This window comes from Oryx dammah, unplaced genomic scaffold (assembly GCF_014754425.2).
Source record: "Oryx dammah isolate SB20612 unplaced genomic scaffold, SCBI_Odam_1.1 HiC_scaffold_6, whole genome shotgun sequence".
Lineage (NCBI taxonomy): Eukaryota > Metazoa > Chordata > Mammalia > Artiodactyla > Bovidae > Oryx > Oryx dammah.
In genome coordinates, this window is record NW_024070190.1 from 35326839 (window position 1) to 35352635 (window position 25797).

Sequence of the window (25797 nt, forward strand, 5' to 3'; positions counted from 1 at the left end):
AGCTATAGTATTTCCCAGAATGTTCTCATTTGCTTTTTAAGCCCCCTTGTAATCTTTAATGGCATTAATATTTTGTGGATTCTTGGACTGATTCCTTACGCCTTGAATTACCAAGTTATATTTGTATATTTTTCATTTTCTTCATGTTTTAGAAGTATCTTTTATATTTTTCTCTAGTCACCAACAGTTCATATTTATTTGAATTACTTCAGTGACTTCAGCATCCTCTGTTTATACTTAGAGTAATTCTGTGTTATACCCTTAAATAGTGATGCCACCAGCAATGATACAGTGTTTTGCCATAAGTAATATGTTGAAACTAAAATCTGCCAAGGAATTGCATCTTTTTTGGTCTAAAACTAAGGAAATTATCATTCACTATTGATGTTTAAAGCAGCCTTAGTGAAGTTTGCTTCAGACAGTGAGACCCTGACTTTGAACATTCCTTCATGCCTTTCTCACTCAGGTTTCTAGGACATTGGGTAACTAAAATTAGGCATACCTTGACCTAATTTCAGGGCCCCCAGTCTACAAACAGCCAACAGATAGTGCTTGGGTATGTGGATTTGGAGCCAAGAGTAGACTGTGGGTTAAATGATACGGTGGGTTTTCAGCAGTGGACCTTCAGTTGACCACACCTATTTCGCCAGTATCCTGTCCCCATACCACCCCCTGCCCCCACCCCCCACCACTTCGTTTTTCTTTTAAATTTCCCTTGGAAATACTACAGTGGCTCAGTTAGACTCCGAAACTAATATAGTGACTACCTTGCAATCCTGATACTTCCCAGGGGAGTTTACCCTTGCTTTTGTGCTTATTTACTTTGTTTTCAGTATTTAAACCTTTGTCTTAGGTTTCTTAACACTTAAATTGAAATTTCTAATAGTGATCTTAATCTGGTTTTTCCTTTGATGCTTCTTCCCTAGGTAAATCATTTTGCTTGGTATCTTATACTCTCTCTTCTTTTCCCAAGTTATCCACATCCCATTATTTTTTCATATTTTTTCTAGCTAACATCTCTCTCTACAATCAGACTTATGGTTTAGTTGCGCTGTAAATTCTGACAGTCTTCCCAATGCAAAATGATATGCCTAGCATCTGTCTCTATTTACATGTAGCAACAAAGTGCCTATAGGTTAGTGTTTCATTATTAATACTAAAATCCATCTTCCATGATACCAGGTATGAAACATAGTTATCAAATTGGCCATAGGTGGTCAGAAAAATGTTGAAAGGTGTTCCTTACTCACACCTTCTTAGTTGTAGTAGGACTTTAAAAACATCCCACAAGATATATTTAGTACTGTACAAGTATTTCAGGTGTTCCTGTTAAATTGCTTTAAATTAAACTGAGTGTAATATAAATGGCTTTTTCTGCAGAACAGCTTCTATAATGTATCTGCTAGCACTGCCATTGGGACGCATATGTAGTGATAATTTAGTACTCAGAGTTTTTTTAATTAAACGATTGTAAATATTTATCTTTCTCAGAATAGGAAGTTAAAGTCATATTTACTTATGCTTATACTGTCTTGGCTTTATTTGGCACAATATAGTGAATAAACCCTAAATGTTTGCTAATATATTAAAGCTTCCAGTGATACCCCTTGAGGCATATGCAAGAATCCAGCCAACTGCAGAGTTAGAGGGAACAGTTCACAAAGACTGCCCTTACTTCTGATACTAGTTGCGAGATTGGAAGATTCCTGGAACCATTCTCAGGTTCAATAATTTGCTACAAAACTTCACAGAACTAATTGGAAACTATTACATTGACATTTAGTTTATTATAAGGAGAGAGTTCAGATTAAAATCAGCCAAGGGGAAAAGTGCTTAGGGTAGAGTCTGGCAAAGGTACCAAAGACTGAACTTTTGTCTTCCTCTCCCTGAGGAGTCATGGACAAGTTACTTTCCTAGCATCTGTTTGTGTCAATACTCACAGAGTATTGCCAACCAAGCAGCTCACTAGAGCCTTGGTGCCCAGAATTTTTACTGAGGCTCCATCACATATTGCCTCTCTGGATGGCCTTTACTTGCCAACCCTTCTGGAGTAAGAACTGATGACCACATATCCCAGAGTCTCCAGGAAAACAGTGATACTCCTGTTGAGGTATGAAATTCCAAAGTCCTATAGGTTGTCTTCCAGGGCAAAATCAGACTACTGGGAGAGGATCTCTTTGGGTAAGATTAACTCCTCACTATACAAGGTACCATCTGCAAATTTAGTAACATACTTTTGGACATTTTAACCCTTTATTTGAGTCTTCACTCTAAACATACACGAAAGCTTTTTTCAAGAAAGTGTTGTACATTTCTGTTCAATGCAATGGTAAGCTTTCATTATAATTTTCATTATTATAACCTTGATGAATCTCTCTCTCTCTTCATTTCTTGTTTCTACTTAGCAACCCCTATGCCCTGTCTTGTACTTCCTATTTTAAGCTAATTTAATGTTAAAGAATCCTTAGTTTTTAGATACCTGCATTTCACTGGTTATTTCTGATAAATAATAACTTATGGCTTATTTTCTCCATGTAGCTCTTTAATCTACTAAACGCTTTTCAAACATTTTGTCAAGATTAACCAAGTCTATGAGGAATATTTTTTCCCATTTTCCAAGTAGAGAAATTGGGCCATAAAATTATTTCTTCAAGACCAAATTAGTTGTAAGATTAGTTTTTCTGCTCTGCTTAAATTCTGCAAATGACGTACTTACTTGCTGAAACCAAATTTCATTATGTTCAAGCCTCAATGATTTTCTGATCACAAGATATCTGAAAGAAAGTTCTTACTACACTTTTAGATATATAAGGTATATGTAGAAAGAGTAAGTTTTGTTGTAGATGTATCTTGGTCTACTTCATTAATTCAGTATTCTACTGTAGCAGAATAAATGAAATGCTACTTTGAATAGAAATGGTTAAATTTGGACACTAACATTGCTCTTTCCTCATTACTGTTACATTCTGCACTGCCGTCTTAGGATGTCAACCATGGATTAACTGAGGTAAGTTTGGTGTAATAAAGTCTCCTGTTCAGAGTAAGATATACTCTGTGTTGTCTTAAGTGATTGGAGATCCCAAGCTTCCTCTTTTTTGTGACTGTAAAACATATATATATATATATATATATATATATATATGAATGAGTGTATAGAACTTGTCCTATATAACATTTCAGAGGAATTTTCTGAAGAAAATTAGACCCTTTTTTCTTTAGTTAACATTACACCTATATGATGCCTTTTAACGATGTTTGTTTTAAAATATTTCCTATCCTCTTAAAGTCTTTCAGAATAAAATTTATAGTGTCCTCAGAATACAAAAAAAGCAAACTTGTAAAATTTAACAAAGGCCTACCCAGAAGGCAGAACATATTTTATGTTAGAGAAGTAGAATTGTCTTCAGTTTTTAAACTGATAATTGATATTCAACATGGTCATAAAATTGAATAAACTTTCAAGGTTCTAGCATTTTGGCTTACATAATCAACAATCCTGAACCACCTTTTTTTAACACTTGGGAATTTTGTATTATACTTCTGTTATAGACATTAGGTTTTGTTGTTTACTTTGCTTTTTTTCCCAGCACTTGAATCAGTGACATATTTAGAATTAGCTTTAAATTATAGGCCCAATATTGTTTGCTTCCTCACCCTCAAATAGAAGCAACATATAAAATTATGAAATCAAAGAGTGCTGAGGCTGATGAGGACTTTAGAAATTGTCTCAGTCTTCCAGTTTCAGAGTAGTAAAAAGACTAGAAAAGTCTGACACAAATACAGGGTGGAGGGTAAAATTGTCATATGGAAAATAGCCAAGAATGATAACTTACTTAAGAATTAATATAACTCAGCATGTTGTCTTACATGTTGAGAACAGCGAATTGATAATCTTGTGTTCTATGTGGATTAGGCACTATTGAATTACTTCATTGTTTTTGATGGCCATAGTTAAAAGAGGCCTGGACAAATTGAAATATATTTAAAAGATGGCAGTGGGGATGTAGAAGAGTTGGAAACCATATTATTTTTCAGGATGGTTGGAAAAACGGCATATTTAGTGAGGACAAAAGACAACTTAGGGAGAACATGGGAGCATGAAGTCTAAACCATATAAATCTGCAAGGGCAGAATGAAGAGTGAAATACAAAACAAAGTGATATGTAGAAGTGCAGATTCAGATTTAATATAAAAAGCTTTCTAAGAACTTAAAAAGAAGAGAGTTGCTTCATGGTGTATTGTCTTCACTGGAAGCCTTATAAGGAGAAGGGACTCTGTGTCAGAACTAGCACAAAAATTTTGCTTTGTTGGATACATGGTAGAAATACATCCTCTAGCTGATCTGTGACTGTCAGTTCATAGCTCTTTGTATTTTTCTGACCTATTAAAAACTTGGCAGTCAATCACTATTTCATCTGCTAGGATAAGTAATCAGTAAGGTGACTAATATCTGATAATTGTAGTAAAATATCAACTATTATTGATCAGCTTTGTAGGTTGGCAGAAAATAATGGTACTAATCATGCTTATTTTGTATGTTGAATGAACAAATTTTGGGGCTCACAAAAATGTTGGCACCCTATGGCATGCAGTAAATATCTGTTGAATGAATAAGTAGATTGCTTATCATTGGCCTCAGTTGCTAGAGTAGCCCTAACATGTAAGAACTGAGTACTGTATTTAACAGAGGAGCCCCAAATCTAAAATAAATTTTCAGTCTAGTTCACTGAAACTTCTAGTTTAATACAGGTTAAGCAAATGATACCGGTAATTTACAATTTTATGGGTTCCTAAGTATACAATTCTCTCCCCAAATTGGGAATTAGGGTTCTTTATTCCAGTGCTTCATCTAATTATCAGTATAATTCCTGAATGACACAAAGCAAATAAACCAAGAATATGATCAACTTTACACAAGAAATGACAGTACCTACAAGAAATATGTCACAAACCAGTTTGTACTAATAAGCTAATTTTTTATTTCCAGTTGGCAGATATCCCTGTTACAATCTGCACATATCCATTTGTATTTGATGCCCAAGCAAAAACTACTCTGTTACAAACAGATGCAGTCTTACAGATGCAGGTAAAATGTTGTATAGTACTAGTTTAACTTGAGAGTAGTTTTTTAATTGTCTGTGGTGTTTTCTTAAAGTAAATATTTGAAATGTCTTTGGGGATACTTTTTACCTTTGTAGTCTGTCTTTTGCAAAGGTACTTTTACCAAAGTATCTTTAGTACCTATAAGACTGTTGGATGTAAATTGTGCATTCTTATAAGGGATACTTAAATATATTTAAAAGGAAATAGAATAATATATATAGGATATAAGGAAATAGAATTTAGATTTTTATCATTTTTATATTTTAAAATGGTATAATCTTTCATCACAGAAATATGTAGCCTTTATAAACAGTTTGATTTGTTTCCTTGATAAAATGTTGGTTTGTTTCAAATCGTGTATTATATATTATATAGTCCCTACTTATGTATTTAAGTACAAGTACTTAGTAGAAGATGAAAGTGAGTGGAGATGAGGTGATGTTAAAGTAGGAGGCATTTGATCACATGTTGGGAGTAGGGTATGAAATTTCTGTGAAGAATGTTTTAGTAATAATAAGGTATTTTCTTGAGGTTGGTGTCTCCTCTTTGCTCTTTTCCTCCCCCTACTTATGTTGAGTATTTTTTCCTTTATAATGAGAATTTTAAAAACAGTTTACATTGTGAATACGAAAGAATACAATAGTTTTACTTTACCTTTTGAACTTGTAAATTAAAAAGGTTTTGAGTTTTTTCTTCTGATACAGAGTATCAGACTATAAAGGCTGAGGATTAAGAAAGGATAAGATGAGGCCTTGGGTACTTAATATTCTAAAAATGCTTTTAAAAATTACCCCTGTCCCAGTTTTGTTAGCAATTTTTATTCCTTTAAAATAAATGCATTTGCTATTCTAAATTCTTCCATAGTTTTAAACAATAAATAATACAAGGAGGAATTTTAGAGCTGCGCTTATTTCTCTTTTCATCAATGGAAAAAAATAAGTATTTTTGTAAGGTTCTATGTTAACAATTGGATTGCTAGTTTTTTTAGTAGTCTTTGTTAAAACAATTGCTTGGTGCTTTCAATGTAGGATATTTCATTTTAGAACAAGAACACAAAGAAAATCACAGGAAAAAAAAAATAAAAGCTTTAAATTGGTAAAAGCCAACTGTTTGGAGTGTGAGCACAACAGGTGATCACTTCGAGCTTCCCTGGTGGCTCAGCAGTAAAGAATCTACCTGCAGCGCAGGGTCCTGGGTCGGGAAGATGCCTTAGAAAAGGAAATGGCAACCCACTGCAGTATTCTTGCCTGGGGAATCCCTTGCAGAGAGGAACCGGGTGGGCTGTAGTCCATGGGGTTGCAGAAGAGTCAGACAGAATTTAGTGACTAATAACAACAGCGTGGTGATCAATCTGCTAGATAACTTTCTGTAAACCTTTTAGTTGACCAGGCTGTTTCTTATTCTATGGAAAGGTATGTTTTAATGCTGTCTTCTTTTTCTCCACACTCTCCATCCTAGTTATTTTTGAGAGACAACATTGTTCAGATTTATCGTTATTATTACAGTTCCATGCTTATTTAATGGTATCATCAGTTATACATTACTACAAAAATTTCAAAAGGATACTTTTTTCCTCAGAATATAGTTTGTTAAGCTCTGATGCTGTGTTAAATACTGTGTTGTGCTATGTGAATTCAATAATACAGGAATTTGTTGTTTTTATTGTTCAGTTGCTATGTCGTGTTCAACTCTTCACAATCCTATGGGCTGTGGATAGCTATAAATAAGTAGTGGTTAGCTTATCCTGTCATAGTAGCTTCTTCATAGCATTGTTGTTAAAGTTTTAATTTTTGTTTTCTAGATGGCTATTGACCAGGCCCACAGACAGAATGTCTCCTCTCTTTTTCTCCCAGTGATTGAATCTGTGAACCCTTGCTTAATTCTAGTGGTACGTAGGGAAAATATTGTCGGAGATGCAATGGAAGTCCTTAGGAAAACAAAAAATATAGACTACAAAAAGCCACTCAAGGTAATTTAACATTTTCTGTTGTAAAATTGGAACTTTTATTGAGAAAATATGTTTAAAGTTTTCCTGTTTATTTTTATAGTATCTTTGAATCTTAATAAAAATATACTTAAAATTATAGCTATTAATTGCTGAATATTTATTCATAATAAATAATGTGTTATAGAGTCTCCAGAATATACTTTTCATTTCTTTACACTCAGTGTTTGCATTATCCTCTTTTAGGTTATATTTGTTGGAGAAGATGCTGTTGATGCAGGAGGGGTACGCAAGGAATTTTTCTTGCTTATCATGAGGGAATTATTGGATCCTAAATATGGCATGTTTAGGTATTACGAAGATTCCAGACTCATTTGGTTTTCTGATAAGGTAAAAAGTCCAGCCATCTAAATTACTTTTGTAAATAAATACACACACACCCCTATATATTTCAGTTCAACTCAGTAATAAATAGGAGTTATTACTAGATTCCTAACATTCACGAATCTGTTTTATTACAATTTTAAAAATCATAAACTTTTGGACTTACAGTCATCGAAACAGATTATGCTTATCACACATTTCAAATTAGCAAAATAAATTAAGGAATGGTCAGCCTGAAGAATGATGTCGACTGTTCTGCTGAGTTAGATTTGAGGATTGAATAGCTACCAGATTAACTTTCATTCTGGGGAGAATTAATTTATTGTTAGGGGTCATTGATTTCTCTCTCGTTATCATATAGGGCAGAGATAACTATGCAGCAAACGACATTTCATGATCTAAGTTCTTCCCATCACATAAAGTCAGTGCCTACTCACTTAGCTATTTTCTGTTGCTGTGCGTGCATGCTCAGTCACTAAGTCAGGTCCAACTGTGTGCAACCCAATGGACTGTAGCCCACCAGGCTCCTCTGTCCATGGGTTTTTCCAGGCAAGAATACTGGAGTGGATTACCATTTCCTTTTCTAGGGAATCTTCCCAACCCAGGGATCAAACCCACATCTCCTGTATCACCTGCATTGGCAGGTAGACTCTACCACTGAGCAGCCTTCCACTTTCTAGCTAAAACTGGCAGAGGCAGAGTTGGGTAGTTAGGACAGAGCCCCTGTGGCCAACAAAACCTAAAATATTTTACAGAAGATGTTTGTTGGCCCCTGAGTTAGAAACTGTAAGTGAAGTGGGTGGTTCAGTTTGTAGAACTCTTGAGCTGAAAGAAATTTGAATTGTGTACTATTTATTCTAAAAACCTTGATGTATTATTTAGTCATTTCTTCCAGGAGACTGTCCTTTGTGATGTTAGCAGTCATGACAATCAGTGCCTAGGCTTAATTTATTAGGGGTTGCAAAATGATGCTACTCTTAATTCTGACATTTCTTTTTCATTTTTGTAGCTTAAATACTTACTTGTAAGGAAATTTCCTCATCTACTATTTGATCCTTAGTAATACAGTTCATATGGGATCTTTTACATTCTCTCTCTGTAGTTAACTTATTTTTCACAAGAATGAATCTGTTCGTTAGCATACTCCAGGGGTGACAACTCATTTTTTGGTTTTGTTTTCAAATATTATTGTATATTCATGGATTAAACATATTTGATGTTTTTCAGTCCGTTGCTGTATGCTGTGCTCAGTCGCTTAGTTGTGTCCAACTCTTTGCAACTCCACAGACCATCGCCCAACAGGCTTCTCTGTCTGTGGGATTATTCCAGTGAGAATACTGGAGAGGGTTGCCATCCCCTACTCCAGGAGATCTTCCCAACCCAGGGATCGAACCTACATCTCTTGGATCCCCGGTGGATTGTTTCCTGCTGAGCCACCAGGGAAGCCCTTCAATCCATTGCAGTTATTATCTTTATTGATATTATCCCGTTTTTGTCAGGAGAGCTCTTCAACTTGGCACCTGAGTCCTTTTGATACAGTCTTAATACTCTGCTTCCCAGATAATAATATTCAGGCTTCCCAGGTGGTACTAGGGGTAGAGAATTCTCGTGCCAGTGTAGGCGACGTAAGAGACGTGGGTTCAGTCCCTAGGTTGGGAAGATCCCCTGGAGGAAGGATGACTCTCCAGTGTCATCCCCTGGAGTGAATGACACTCCACTCCAGTATTTTTGCTGCAGTAATCCCATGGACAGAGAAGTCTGGTGGTCTGCTGCAGTCCATGAGGTCACAGAGTCGGACACTACTAAGTGTCTGAGCACTAATACTCTTTTAAGTAATTTCCTTGCTATCTGGTGTACTTGGTATGATAAAATGTTCCAGACTTGTACATTACTGCCTGACAATATCGGCCTTTCAACCAATATTATGATAACTGAAAATACAGTTGACCCTTAAACAATAGAGATTTGAACTGTGTATTTTCACTTACATGCAGATTCTTTTCAACAAATATATACTGTGATTCTACACTATCCTCAGTTGGTTGAATCTGCGGATAGAAGACCAACTAGAAGATTATACTCAAGTTTTCAACTGCACAGGGGATCAGCGTTCCTAACCCCTGAGATGTTCAGGGGTCAACTGTAGTTCTGTTTTAACTGTTTTGCAGGGTTTTTTGCCCTTTGAGTATACCCTAGGAGAGAAGCATGTTTGTTAGAAGGTTAGAGTAGGGGGAAGGGTGTTGGAATCTTGAAGAAGAAAGAAGAGTGAAATAATAAGGGAGTGGATCTCTCTTACCTTTTCAGTTATATCTTGATTTGGACAATAGGAGCCCAATAGAGCTGGCTCCTACTTAGTGTACTTTTGACATGTCCCCATTTTTCTTTCATTATTCTTTACATTTGGTATACAGTTTGGTACAGAAAATGTTCCATGCTGGTTTTGTGTTTTCCATACCCTAGTCCTGACACTAGCCATTTCTTCTAAGGGCCCTGGCTTCTTTAAGTATAAAATGGTATTTAGAAATCCAGTTGTGGATGCTGAGTGTACTCACCACCTCAGGGACGGTGTAGGAAGGAGGGAGGATGCAGAGGGCCATTTGTTCTTTTTAATTTAATAATATTTTTTAATGAGGTAAAATTTACATAACTAAGTTCTTCCCTTTAAGAATTTTTTACAGACAGTTCAGGGGCCTTTAGTACACTCAGAGTGTTGTGCAGCCCTCACCACTACCTGGTTCTGTTTCATCGCCTCAAAATGAAACTGCAGACATAAGCAGTATCTCCCTGTACCCTTTCAGCCTCAGACAGTCACTGCTTCACTGTCTTTTTCCCATGGATTTGTCTGTTCTTGATATTTGCTGTTAATGGAAACCATATAGTTTAATGGCCTTTGGTATCTGACTTCTCTCATTTAGGATAATGTTTCCAAGGCTCATCCATTTGTATCATGTGTCAGTACTTTACTCCTTTTTGTAGCTGAATAATACTGTTGTATAGCTCTACCACATTCGTTTATTTGTTGGTTAGTTGATGGACATTTTGGGTTATTTACCTTTTTTGGTGAAATACCATTGAATAGTACTAGTATGAAAACTTGTGTGCAAGTTATTGTTTGCAGGTATTTTGGATATGTATTTATGAGTGGAATTGTTAGGTGATATGATAGTTCTGTTTGACTTTTTGAGGAACCACCAAATTGTTTTCCACAATGGCTGAACCATTTTACATTCCCATTAGGAATATATGAGGATTCCAGTGTCAACATTTGGTACTTTCTTTTTAAAAAAAATATATTTTAAAATGTATTTTATGCATGTATTTATTTCTTCTTACTATAGTGGTATGTTTGAAGTGGTATCTCATTGTGATTCAGTTTGCATTCCCTGCTAACAAATGATGTATTTGGCCATTTGTATACCTTCTTTAGCAAAATGTCATTTTTATTGTTGTTGCTGTTTTAAGAGTACTTTTATGTATTCTGGATACTGGATCTTTGAGAAATATATGATTTGCAAATATTCTCTCCCACTATGTGAATTAACTTTTCACTTTCTTGATAATGTCCTTTGATATAAAAAGTTTTAAATATTGGTAAAGTCTTTTCTCGATGTGTTTCATGTATTGTTGCTTGTGCTTTTTGGTGTTATAACTAAGAAACCACGGACAAATTCAAGGTCATGAAGATTTACCCCTGAGTTTTCTTATAAGAGTTTTATAGTTTTTGCTGTTACATTTAAGTCTTTGATATATCATGAGTTCATTTGACTATGGTTTGAAGTAAGAGTTCAACTTCATTCTTTGTATGTTAATACCCGGTTGTCTCACCATTGTTAAAGAGACTAATATTCTTTCCCCATTGAATAGTCTTGGCATCCTTTTTGAAAATTAATTGTCTATCATTATATGGATTTATTTCTGGGCTCTCAGTTTTATTCAGATGATGTATATGTCTGTTCTTATGCCAGTACCACACAGTCTTGTTTACTATATAGCTTTTGTAAATTTTGAAATTGCAATGTGTGAGTCGTCCTACTTTGTTCTTCCTATTCAAGATTCACTTGACTATTAGGAATCCTTTGCAATTCTGTATGAATTTTACAGTTAGCTTTCCATTTCTGCAAAAAAAAAAAAAAAAAGGCCATTGAGGTTTTGATAGAGAATACATTGAATCTGTACATCAGTTTCAGAAGTATCTTCTAGTCTATGGACATGGGATATCTTTCCAGTTATTTAGGTCTTTTAATTTCTTTCAGCAACGTTTTGTAGTTTTCAGTGTACAAGTCTTACACTTCCATGGTTAAATTTATTTCTAATTATTTTGTTCTTTTTGATGCTGCTGTAACTGGAATTGTTTTCTTAATTTTAGTTTTAGTTCATTGCTAATGTGTAGAAATACAGCTGATTGTTTTCTGTGTTGATCATGTGCTAAATTCATTTATTATATCTATCTAATAGTTTGTTTTATGGACTCTTTAGAATTTCTGTTTACAAGATCGTGTCATCTATAAAATTCAGTAGGTTTAATTTTACTCTTTCTTTCCTATTTGGATACTTCTATTTCTTTTTCTTATCTAATTGCCCTGCCTAGAACTTCCAATATGTTTTCAAATGGAAATAGTGAGAGTGGACATGCTTCTCAATTTTTCCTGATCTGCATGGAATGTCAGCTGTGGATTTTCATAAATTCCTTGAATCATATTAAGGAAATTCACTTCTATGCTTAGTTTGTTGAGTTTATCATGAAAGAGTGTTAGATTTTATTCAGATTTTTGTTTTCTGCATTAGTTGAGGTGATCATGTGGTTTCTTTCCTTCATTCCATTATGTGATTGATGTATTACTTTGGTTGATTTTCTTATGTTCAACCACCTTGCATTCCTGGACCATTCACTTGGTCATGGTGTGTAATTCTTTTTATATGGTGCTGGATTCAGTTTGCTAGTATTCTGTTGACAATTATTCTGTTATTATTAGGAATACTGCTTTATGGTTTTCTGTGTGTGTGTGTGTGTGTGAAAGATGTTTTTGGCTTTGTTATCGTGGTATCCCCAACCTCATAGAATGAGTTAAGAACTGTCTCTCCTTCTCTTCCTTTTCTAAGAAGACTTTGAGATTGATAGATGTTAATTCTTCTAAATGTTTGATAGAATCTGGTCTCAGGCTTTTGTTGGAAGGTGTTTGATTGATGGTTCAATCTCTTGCTTAAAGTTTCTTTAGGTTTTCTAATTCTTCTTATGTAAGTTTGTGTGTTTGTAGGAATTTATCCATTTCATCTATATTATCTGTTTTGGTGGCATTCAGTTATTCATAATTGTGGCCTAATTACTCATTATTGTCTTATAATCCTTTTTATTTTTATAAAGTCAGTAGTAATGTCCACACTTTCAGTCATGAATCTAGTAAGTTTTCTCTTTTTTTCTCGGCCATTCTAGTAGAGGTTTGTTAATTTTGTGGATCTCCACTTTAACCTTTATTATTTTCCCTGTCTGCCAGGTTTGAGTTTGGTTTATTCTTCCTTTTGTAGTTCCTTAGGATATAAAGTTAAGTTATTTATTTGAAGTATTGTTTCTTTTTAAATTTAGATGCTTACAACTATAAAAATTTCTTTTTGAACACTGCTTTCCCTGTTTTCCAGAAGTTTTTGTATGATGTGTTTTTATTTTTAGGAGTCCCAGTATTTTCTGATTTCCCTTGTGGTGGTTCCTTCTTTGACTAATCAGTTTTTTTTTTTTAAGTGTGTTGTTTAATCTCCACATCTCTGTGAATTTTCCATATTTCCTTCTGATGTTGATTTCTGGTTTTCATTCCATTATGTCCTATAAAGGTTTATTTTATGATTTTATTCTTTTAAAATGTAGCCATTTAAAATTAATCACTTATTGGTTTTGTTTCTTACTCATCCAGTTTTCTTGTGTTTGTTTCTTTTGTTTTTTCCTTGTAATTCTTGGCTCTTTATTATTTTAGAATGTGACACTCAGATGCTACCTAGATACTTTTGTGTATGGGCATATGCACATTTATGTTTACGGACCCCGCTCGTAAAGTGATTAGGTAGAGGTCTTTCAAGGATGAACTTGCATATGTCAGCATGTGTAAGTTTTTTACGCTTTGTGTTTACAGGGAAGGTTGTAGCCCTGGCTGTCAATGTTCTAGTAGTGTTCCAGACACTGGAAAGGGAAGCTAGGATTCCCATTGTTCACTGTATAGACTTCCATTTGATCCCTTTGTTTTTGAAGCAGGACCCCGAGCATCAGTTGTCTCAGATTCCAGAGCTTCTTCGATTCATCCTTTCTAGAAAGTCAAAGGCCTCTCCCATCAAGCATCTTACTTTCAACCGCTCTCTGATAATTGACTCTCAGAGTTGTTTTACTAACTGAGCTAGCTGGAGTACCTTTGACTTCACAGGGATAGATTGGCACTGTCAGTTCCTGAGCCTACAGCATAGATGAGCTTATTGTTTTTTTTTTTTTTTTTAATTGGCTTTTCTCTACAAGCTACTGTTTCCATTTTTTCTGTTTTACCAAATCAAACCAGCCATTTATTTTTATATTTTGAGATATTGAAATCTCTTTCATGCTGTTGAAACTCCTCCCTATTCTTTTTTCTTGTGAATTTATGCCATTTATTCCTGTATTCTCATCTAGAGGGATTTCTGGAAGAAGAGATGTTAACACATACTCAGTCTGCCCTATTTAAGAACTTTTTGAACTATTTAAGAACACAATGTAGGGACATCACAGAAGAAAAAGATAAATCTGGCCAATGAAAAATATGAGGTAACAAAACATAAAAGGCATATATGTATTGAATATGACACAGGGTAATAACCCTAACATATGATATATTCAAATATAAATATATAAGAAAACACTAACCCCTAAAAGATAAATGGGCCAAGTACACAAGAAGACTTATCAAAAACACACACAAATCTATAATTTTTAGTATCACTAGTAGTCAAAAATGTATAGTGAAACACATTGCCATTTTTTAACTAAAATATATTTTATGTGTGTACATAGATGAAAATGTGGAAAGATAGTCATTTTCCTGGAATACAGTGGCAGTATAAACTAGAACAGTTGTGGAGGAAAAGAGTTTTTATGGTAGGCTTAGCATTCCTTGGACTTTGAAATTCTTCCTTGCAAAGCAGAATTTCTTCTATGGAAATATTCCAAACTATGGACCTGCAAATATATATATATATGTATGTATGTATGTATATATATATATATATATGTATGTATGTGTATATATATGTATATGCAAAAAAGATCCCCATCTTATTTTGAACATTACTAGCTAATTAGAATATTTATTGAGCCTTTACTGTGTGCTGTAAGAACTATGCTAAAAGCGTTTGACATACATTATTCCACTTAATCCTCACAATAACCTTATGAGATTAATAACTGCTTTTATCTTGAAAACACCAAGACTAGATAGTGAATGAACTATGTCTGGAGCCCCAGATCTAATTTAAAATTTTCTTCTGTTAATTACATGCTCACAGAATTTCCTGTGACCATATATTAATTCTTTAAAAATTATTAAATCTTTAATTCTTTAAAGATTACTGAAGGAAACAAGCATTGTTTTTAGTATTTTAATTATCTAGATGTCCAACTATAGTTATTAATAGCTAATTTAGCAAGCCTTAATAGCTTATTTAGCAAGCCATGATACTTTTATGTGATTAATATTCAGCCATTAAAAATCATGTTCTAGAAGAGTAATGACATAAGAAATACTTGTGTTGTAATTAGAAGAATGAGAAAACCTTCAATATGTTTTATAATATTATTCTGAACTTATAGTAGATGGAAATACATTAAAATTTTTTAAATCATTGTCCCTGGTGTTTCTAAGTGATTGAGTTACAGGTGTTTAGTTCATTTTCTTCCATAAGCTTTTTAATTTTTCAAATTTTGAATGTATATAATTTTTTAAATCAAAAAAAATTCTAGTAATCATTTTATTAATATAATGCTTAGTGATGTGAAAATGATTATATTTCTGGGGAAAATTAAATATGAAATTATATGTATAGTATAATCTCAACAAGATTTTAATTTTGTCTCTCCTAGAAAATACATTGAATGAAAATGTGCAAAAATACTGACAATAATATTACCCCAGGGAGATAGGAATGAGAATGAACTTTTTTCTTTTTATTCATTAATTTTTTCTGTATTTTCAGACATTTGAAGACAGTGATTTATTCCACTTGATTGGTGTTATCTGTGGATTAGCAATTTATAATTTTACTATTGTGGACCTCCATTTTCCTTTGGCTTTATATAAGAAACTGCTAAAAAAGAAGCCATCCCTGGAAGATTTGAAAGAACTGGTCCCTGATGTTGGGAGGTTAGTTGTAAAAAGTGGCAAGAATGGGGTTTAGAAAATAGGAAATGGGGGATGTACAGAAGTTTTTCTTTCTAGGAATAATTATGTTTCTGTTGTTCTTGTTGAATTTCCAAAATAAACCAATAACCCTTCTAATAAAGGAAAAAGCCATTGTGAGAATTTTCTACTGAAAGAGTTATATGTATAAAGCCATGTGCTAAATTTTTAGTTTAACAATACTTTGTGAATATCAGATAATAAATTTAGGAAGGTAATTTTTCTTGAATGTAGTTAAATAATTGACTTGGACTTTTACTTCTAATCACCTTCATTCCTAGGTGGATTGTGTAGTTTCTTTTTATTTATTACATTAAATGGAATAAAAAATTACCTATAAGAACAAGTATTAAAAATGGGTGCATATATGGCCTTTGTATTCAAAGGAAGAGGTAAAAACCTTAGTTTTTTTCTCTTCAACATTGTTTATAAATTTGCCAGTCACTCACTTGTGTTCAGCTCTTTGTAACCCCATGGACTGCAGCCCACCACGCTCCTCTGTCCATGGGATTCTTCAGGCAAGAATCCTGGAATGGGTTGCCATTTTAGGGGATCTTCCTGACCCAGGAATTGAACCCATGTCTCCTGCATTGCAGGCAGATTCGTCACCCTCTGAGTCACCAGGGAAGCCCTAAAAATTATATATAAGAACAAGTATTGAAAATGGGTGGATACATGGCCTTTGTATTCAAAGGAAGAGATGAAAACCTTATTTTTTTTTCTTCAACATTGTTTATATATTTGCTTGTACAACCACCATTCTGAAACAAAGATAAAAGTACAAATTAGCAAAAGGATTTGACCAAGAATGAATGAGAAATATATACCTAGTCATAGGCAAACTAGTCAAAATACACAATTACATTTTACTTCAAAGCAACATACATATTGTTTTTCAGAAGCATGCAGCAGTTACTGGACTATCCCGAAGATGATGTTGAAGAGACATTTTGTCTTAATTTTACGGTAAGATGGAAAGACATAGAGTAGTAGAGCTTGATTGTTCATCATCCCTTTTATTTATCAGCTATGCCTTATGGTTTTTATTTTGATGAATGGAATTCTTAAAGAACCCTTTAGCTAACATTTATTGAGCATTAACTATATGCTAGTCACATGCATTATTTCATTTAATCCTCATAATCCCAAGAGATTGGTATTATTATCCTTATTTTACAGATGAGAAAACTGAAAACAGTTGTCACATTTCAGAGAAAGTATTTGTATCCAGCTCTGTGACTGGATAAGCCTGTGTTATTTAACATTATACTAAAGATCTTTACAGATACAAGGGGTCTTCTTTATTCAAGTGTTCATTTTTTTGAGTCTGCAATCACAAGAATATTTAGAGAAGCAAAGGTTATTGTAACATGAGAATATCCACTAATGAATTTGCCACCTAAAAGACTAATTCCCACTCAGACATCCCTTTTATACTAACATTCATCCTTGCGAATTTTGTATTACTCTTGGATGCAATGCAATATAAATAGAAATACATTGAAATATTATTTGGAAAATGAAATTACAAATCTTTAAAAAGATGTAGAATTTGATTCAGTGAGAGGGATGTTCAATAAATTATCTAGTCTTTATGCAGAACCATTGATAAATGAGAATCTGGCAGAAGTAGAATAGTTGACAATTAAAGGAGAGAAAAATCAGCAAGGATTATGATAAGGCACTTCAGAAGTAACTATTTGAATACTATAAATTAGACTCTTGGGAAAATGGTAAAAACCTTCAGTTTTTCTTTTTTCCTGTCTATTCTTTTCAAAAACTTTGTGTGCTGTTCCCCCCCCCCCCCCGCCCGCCACATACCCTCAAACTGTCCTCTGTGTTTTTACAGTCAAAATGACAAACGATAACCATATTCTTATATCACACAGTTTGCCAAAAAAATTATGTGCCCCCTCAAAAATGTTTGTCCATTCTTTGGTCATTTTAAGAATTGGCACATAGTGCAGTTACAAGAAAATTTGATAGATTTAAAGGGAAATAGGTTAATTTCTTTTAGTAATGTTTAACTTTTTTTCAAGAAAATGTCCTGCTTGAATTCATATTTACTATGAAATTTTAGTTCTCCTTTTCAGTTGATGCACTTAATAACCCTGTCAGTTTTCTTTGGATCTTTACTGATCATCTCAATTTGAAGCATTGAATTTTAAGCTTTAACTTATCAGTCATCAAGTTTGTGAATATTAGTAAGATCTATGCTAATTCAAACATTCCTTCCCACTGTCGTTTCTTTCCCAGACATACTCAGCGGTTCTTTGCTGCTTATAGAATAATAGCGTTAGAATGGGCTTCAAATCATTTGTAATCTGGCTTTCTAACTTCCATTGAATCCTTCCATTCATACTAAGTTCTGTCATGTCTCACAGTATTCTTTTATATGCCTTACCTTCCCTGTTTTTTAGGGGCATGCATTTTTTTGATATTTGGTCTGTCTATCCTTTTGTTCAATCCCTGTCCTTAGTCAGAAATTCTGTCCTCTCCTAATCTTACTCATTCTTTTAGATGCTTTTCAAATGACATTTCTTCCTCAAGGTTTTTTATACTTTCTCTGTTTAGAAGTAAGCTTTCTTTCTTCCATGGTCTGATAGTATTTTGTTCATGTCTCTATTATAGCATTTATTTTACTATAATAATGAGTTGTTTGCATCTCACGTTTCACCTTCTTTATTGGGTAGCAAATTCCAGAGCAGGGATTTATTCATCTTTTATCATCCCACGCCTAGTGTAGTGTTTTACAAACAGGTACTAAAAAAATTAATAGAAGAGAGGAATGTTGCCAAAAAAAGAGGGACTAGGAAGAGAAAAGGAGATGCAGAGGTGGGAGTGATAACATGTATAGGAAAATGAGCACACTAGTGGGGGAATAAGAAATTCCAAAATAAATGACTCTATAAACCAAATTAATGGCAAACTGGAAGAACCACCTGTAGTTAAGAATGCAACAAGAAGGAATACCAGAGTGGCAGCTGTCATGAGGGAAGAATGCATAGCTGTTCTAAAGTTGAATGCATTCTGACTTGGAGTCTATCACTTGTCCAAGGAAAACATCTTTCCTAATATTTTACTCCTGTAGTGACCCTTCTGAAGCTTTACATGGGATAATTACTCAATTTCCTGTTATTAACAAACCAAAACCTTGTTAATTGGAAATTAGTTAGTCAAGGTAGGATTTCAAACTGCTAGAGAAGATGAAAATTTCTAGCTGTGGCTTCATGCAGAATTCACAAATAAGCTTATGCTACCAGAATTTTACTTCAAACTTATTATTTCTTATATTAATGAGAGAAAGGTAGATTATAATAGGTTATTAAAATAATAAGTTTTGAGTCTGACATTGACTTTTTTTAAAAATTTAAATTAATAGATCACAGTTGAAAACTTTGGTGCAACAGAAGTGAAAGAACTGGTTCTAAATGGTGCAGACACAGCTGTTAACAAACAAAATCGGTAAGTGACTTATAGCAGCATCAGTGGTAGTAATAAGATTCAGTAGGCATTTTCTTCTGTATTTAGAAATATGTCACAGTCTTAAGTTTTTACTCAGATAAATTTACTCTTGAATGGTGAGGACGTAATCAATCTTCCTTTTGCTCCTGTTAAGACATTAATAAAGGGACAAAAAGATCATTATCAACAAGAACCAAGAGAAGGAAGAGGAGACAGCAACAGACACATTTTCGGAAGCTAGAAACCGGCGGCACCTAACTTCAGCCCGCCAGAAGAAGCTGAAGCACAAGGTGGGCTAGGAGCCCTGAAGGCAGGTGGTTCATATTGCAGAACAATAGTTCAGGCATTGAGAATAAAAAATGGGTTACAAAGTGTATGGATTTTAAGGGGAAACTGGAAACAGAACGATCGGCTGTTATAAGAAGCAGTTAGAGACCCATTTCCCATAGTGCACACGTGGCCTAGCAACTTTCCCTCTCCAGCTGGGCAGACTGGAGATTTACTGATCACACTAAAGGAACTGTGGATTTGAGGACAGTTAGGCAAAGCACTGAAATGAAACACGAAGATTAAGTGGAAGTCTACAGCTCTCTCCTCCTTGACACTGTTTGTATTGGAAGATTCTTCTCTGGGAAAACTGCCTAACTTTTAAATGTAAATGAATAATGAAAGAATAGTAGACATTTCAGAAAAGACCAAAACAGTAAAATAGAATGCCAGAGAAACAGAAACCATGCAGGATGAAGAAACGTCAATAAAAGTTGAAGTCAGTATCTGCAAACTGGTAAGAGTAGCATCCATGAAGGTAATATTAAAAACTGAAAAAATTTCATTGGAAGAAATGGAATGACTTAAATTTGTCAAATGGTACCCCCCAGAATTTCCAGAACTGAATGACATGCCTTTTAAGAATGACAGCATGGAAACTGAAATAAAAAACGTAATTACAAGGCAAAATTACATGAAATTTCACAACCTGAAAAAAAACGAACTGCGAAACCTTTCGGGGGCGGGTGGGGAATAGCAGACCATACACAAAGATTTAAGAATCAAAATAATACCACATTTATAAAGATTAACACTGAAGTTAGGAGATAACATTCAGGGAAAAAAAATTATTTTAAACATAGAGTTCTATATTGAAACTATCAAGTGTGTGGTTCAGTTCCATTCAGTTGCACAGTCGTGTCCAACTCTTTGTGACCCCATGGACTGCGGCATGCCAGGCTTCCCTGTCCATCACCAACTCCCGGAGTTTACTCAAACTCATGTCCATTGAATCGGTGATACCATCCAACCATCTCATCCTCTGTTGTTCCCTTCTCCTCCTGCCTTCAATCTTTTCCAGCATCAGGGTCTTTTCCATTGAGTCAGCTCTTCACATCAGGTGGCCAAAGTATTGGAGTTTCAGCTTCAACATCAGTCCTTCCAATGAACATTTAGGACTGATTTCCTTTAGGATGGACTGGTTGGATCTCTTTGTAGTCGAAGGGACTCTCAAGAGTCTTCTCAAACACCACAGTTCAAACGCATCAATTCTTCGGCATTCAGCTTTTTTTATAGTCCAACTCTCACATCCATACATACAAATATGTAAAAATGTTTTTATACATGCAGAGTCTCAAGAGAATTTACTTCCAATGCAGTTTTCTCAAGAAGTTACTAGAGGATATGTCCTACCAAAACAAGGAATTGAACCAAGAATGAGGAAAAAGGGATCAAAAAAGAGAGGAGAGGCAGAGAAACAGTGGTGTGTACAAGATTTAGAAATAATTATCAATTTGCATTAGATAAGGAAGATGGAGGGCTCCAGGAATGTCTTCAGGAAAAAAATGCAACCTAGTATATTTGAGTGAATCTAAAGGAGATAGACATTTCTGTTGAAGTTGGGGATGAGGTAGCAACCTGAGGGACACAAAAATTCTTTTTCAGAAAAGTAATTGTAGAACACTCCCTAATTTAGTATTTATAGTCATAAACATGTTAACAATATTGAACCAATATTCAGTATTCATTTCATCAGATAATAATTGTAGCTCAAGGAATAACAGAACTCTGTTTTTGAAGTTTGAAGGTATAGACCAGAAGGAACGACAGAGTTAACAAATAGTTTTCTTCCAATTGCCAGAGACTTGATCCAGATGATTATAATCCTGATTCTGTTACTTAGAAGCTGTGTAACTTTAGGTTAATAAGTTGGTGTCTCCATGCCTCAGTCTTTTTTTCTGTAAGGTGAGATGATATATTATACCTACTTCATGGGGTTATTTTGAGGATTAAATGAGGCGATAATTTAAAAATGCTTAGAATAGTACCTAGCACGTGTATGTGCTCAGTAAATGTTGGCTGTTAGGACTATACTGTTGGACATTTTAAAATGTATGTTATTTTTTTGGTAAAAATCAAGCTGTTTTTAAAATAATGTGGAAAAATTTTAGGTCTACTTTAAAAAAAAATTGGTTTTGAAAAGCTTTGACTATGATATAGAAAGATTTTTTCAGCTTTTCAAGTTCCCATTGTTGCACTAATTCTTTAAGTTTCTAACATATTATTTCACATAGATTATTTAGTTTAGAAGTAATTTAAATAATATTGATCTTTTTGCCACCAGTCCTAGTTGCATAATGAAAGCGTGGAATGCAAAAATGTTAGCACATAAAACACTTCAGCCTTTTGTACTTAGGAGACTTAACTATTAGTAGTATAAATTTGACTTTCTAATAGTTGAATTATGAAATTATGCCTTATGAAATTATGCCTTATGAAATTACCTGTTTCTTCTTATAAGAACCTTACACTGATAAGCATATGCTATTGATTTTTCCTTAGGGCCACCAATTTTATTTTATAATGGCCCCCTTTAACCTTTTTTTTCTATTTGTAAAGTGAGTTTGTAATTATTTTAAAATTTGCTAAAGTGGTTATCTGTAGATGACTGAATTTACCAGTATTCCCATTTATAGAATCATCCTTTTTAATTTGGATAACAAGAGTGTAAAATATTGAAATCCTCTAGCACCCATTCTGATTATTGATTTAACCAGATAGCTGCATAGAGTGTTTGTGGCCAGCAGAACAAATGGGAATAAAACTGTAGTTCTAATTACTGAGTAAAGGGTTTTCTTTTTTCATGACTGTTTCCTTTTGTATCATAACAGGGAGAAAAGCATCAGCAGTGTGCATCTGTATGCGTATTTATATGTATGTAAACATACACTTTTAAAGAAAGTTCACTTGTAGTTTTTAATGGTTATCCTGAAAGAATACTTAATGCCCCTCTTGGGTTTTTAATTTTTTAAATAAATTGCTTCATCAGATTCCTTTGAAACCCAAGGAAAAGCAGACTACAATCTGTGAAACAGTCCGAATCCCAAAGTTCTCTCTCTTTTTAAAAAATCCCTTATTATTTTTTAACATTATACTTTTTAGGGATGTATTAGAGTGATACATACAAATTCTCAATAATTTGTGAATAGTTAAAAAATATTTTTGATAGCCGTTTGCATCATCATTCTTCCATTAGGACATCTTTCACTTAGAAGTAAGCTAAGAATGGTTGTGAATGAGAAGTTGTCTACATGCCTCCTAGATGTACCCGATTTTTATATAGAAAGAATAATAGACTTTTTCATAAAGATTTTGTCCCTTGAATCCTATTCATGCTTTCTCTGTTTTGTACATAAATTGCAAAAAGTACAGTAACACTCAGAGGTTTAATATGACTGTAATATGTATTCTCTTAAAAATTTTTTTTTTCTATTTTGTGCATGTGTGCTTTTTCATTTCTAGGCAAGAGTTTGTTGATGCTTATGTGGATTACATATTCAATAAATCAGTGGCTTCCTTATTTGATGCTTTTCATGCGGGCTTTCATAAGGTCTGTGGAGGAAAAGTCCTTCAGCTCTTTCAGCCTAATGAACTACAAGCAATGGTTATTGGAAACACAAATTATGATTGGAAGGAATTGGAAAAGGTAGGGGAAAACAAATCTATGATATTGTTTAGATGGAAAGCAAAAGGAAAACATAACTTGTTGATGGTTGTATCTCTGGTATTGATGGTATGCATGTTTGTGTTATGTGTATTTGACTACAAGTTTTTTAAAACAATGCTATTGTGCATTAAAACTGAATGCACTCTTGATACGTTCACCACCTGAGAGGTCTCTGAGACCTTATGCTGAGTGAAAGAAGTCAGTCTCAGAGAATTCTATACCATACAGTTCCATTTATATGACATGGTTGAAAAGCCAAGCACTGTGTTGGACAGGGGCTAGGGATGAGGAGGGAGTGTGACAGCAGAGGGGCAACATGAGAGAGTTCTTCAGGGTGACAGAATTGTTGACTGTCCTTTAGTGGTGGTTTTATCTGTATATGTGGTTTAAAATTTGTAGAACTGTACACACATAAATGTCAATTTTACTGTGTAACAATCTAAGGAAAAATTTTTTTAACTAAAAAAAAAAAAAAAATCGGACTTCCGAATAAGCATAGTGGAATAAACATTTTTCTCTGCTCCCTCCCAAAACCTCATTAGAATTAAAGTAAAGGACTAAACATAGGGCTAACCCCCTCTCCCAAAATACAGTGAGCAAGAGAAAGTACAGTTTTGGAAGATGGAAAATAGGTGAATGAGTGACTTAGAACAAAGAAAATTGAATTCTGAGCCTCCAGAGGACTAGATCTGTCAAGAGGCAGCCTGTCACATTGTAGAATTTGTGAAAGTCACAAATTAGCACATCATGTTACCAGGGGCACAGGGTTGGGCTGAAAGCAATACAATTGCTTCAAAACTAATTTAAGGGATTACTAGACCTCTCACATCCCCTTTCCTGCCTGGCAAAATAGAACTCTGGAGAGAGGCTCTAGAATCTAGGAAGCATGTAGAACTGAGGCTGGCACTCAGAAAGCTGGCAGCCAGGCTTGAATCCTCTAGGAAGGAGATTGAAGATCTCTTTCAGGAGGTAAATTAATTTGCTAAAGAGAAGAAAGATGACTTTAAGAATTGTCACACCTCAGATCCTACATGGTTTATCCTTCTTGCCTCATCTTTCATTCCTCCTCTCACTCTGCTTCAGCCTCATTGGCTTCTTCGCTGGGCCTAGAACCCTCCAGAAACACTTTAGTCCTGTGGCCTTTTTGTTTTCTGTGCCTAGAATTTGCTTCACCTTGATAATTTCAAATGTTTCTTGTTCTCACTTTCTGTTTGTCTTTAAATCTTTTCAGAGATCTTCATTGGATAAGCCACTGAAGATTGCATATGTACACACACATACATACCCCCATCTTCCTTCTTTCTTCTCTAAATTTGACTAAATAAAATTTTAGTTAACTGTCTTTATTGTCTGCTGCCCCTTACTCCCCACTCACTGTAAGCGCTATAATGGCGGGATTTTTGTCTCTTAGTTCACTGCTGTCAGCATTGTTGTCTGTCTGTTCACTGCTGTATTCCCAGAGCCTAGAAGGGCATTCAGCAAGTACTTAAAACCTTCTCTGAGTTATAACTGATAGAGATATTCATTCAGGAAGAGGAAATTTTTTAAAAGTATGTTTTCGTGTACGTAGTATACTTAGTTTCTTCCACTGATCTGATTCACTCTAATTTCACTAATTACGATTTGTGACTTTAAATGTTCTTCATTAGGACTGTGCACATTTCCCCAGTACCATCTTGTGGTTTAAAAAAAGGAAAAAAACAAAAAAACTAGTCAACCACCTTTCATTTCCCCACTAACATATTCATAGTCTTCAATTCAAACAGGTTAGTACTTTAGCTGATTGCTAGAATTCAAGCCATTATCTCCAAATCTGTTTGTAAATTAATGGCAGATATGTTGTGGATTTCTCGAGTTCAGTCATTGATACAGTCATGGCTACAAATAGAGCTCCAAATTGAAGAACCTGAAAATAAATCTTTACTGAACATCTACTAGATGCCTAATACTGTGCAAAAGATTAGAAAGACAGCAGTAAATAAGCTTGAGACATGGTGTTTGACATCTGGTAAGGAGGCTGGACGTTAAATAATTGAACTGTGATGAATATAAAGAAAGAGAATTTAGTGAATGATATATAAGGCGAAACCTACACAAACAGGGAAAGCCTCTCACTTGATGGTAATCTCTACCAGGTAAGAACTTTGTTCACTGCAGTTTCCCCAGGACTCCAGACTTTGAATCTCATTATACATTTGTCTAATGAGCCAATGAATGAATTAGGTGACATTTAATCTGAACCTAAAGGATAAGTAGAATTTACTCTGATGAACAAAGAAAGGAGGAGTGTTTGGGAAATATATTTGCTGTTTTGTTGCAAGTTACATCAAAACATAGTGATGAACATTTGTTGTCTCACATAGTTTCTGTGGGTCAGGAAATCAGAAGTGGTTTAGTCCAGTGATTTTAAACTCGGAGATCTTTCATGAGGTTGCATTTGAAATACCAGCTGGTGCTTTTAGTCATCTGAAGATGGCTGAAGGATAGGATTCCCCTTCCAAGAT

General features: G+C 34.4%; 1 protein-coding gene across 8 annotated transcripts in view; it reads left to right on the forward strand.

Moving 5' to 3' along the window:
* The window catches only part of HERC4 (HECT and RLD domain containing E3 ubiquitin protein ligase 4), a 125087-nt gene that overhangs the window by 97046 nt on the left and 2244 nt on the right, over positions 1-25797 (forward strand). For 5 of the 8 annotated variants that reach the window (XM_040242223.1, XM_040242224.1, XM_040242225.1 and 2 more), the window contains 8 exons: positions 2984-3007; positions 4988-5086; positions 6905-7072; positions 7295-7438; positions 15632-15798; positions 16734-16800; positions 19217-19299; positions 23089-23272. In XM_040242223.1, the coding sequence (XP_040098157.1) occupies positions 2984-3007; positions 4988-5086; positions 6905-7072; positions 7295-7438; positions 15632-15798; positions 16734-16800; positions 19217-19299; positions 23089-23272 (936 nt within the window). The remainder of the gene's footprint in view (positions 1-2983; positions 3008-4987; positions 5087-6904; positions 7073-7294; positions 7439-15631; positions 15799-16733; positions 16801-19216; positions 19300-23088; positions 23273-25797) is intronic. The other 3 variants (XR_005721329.1, XM_040242226.1, XR_005721330.1) reach the window with 3 other exon arrangements.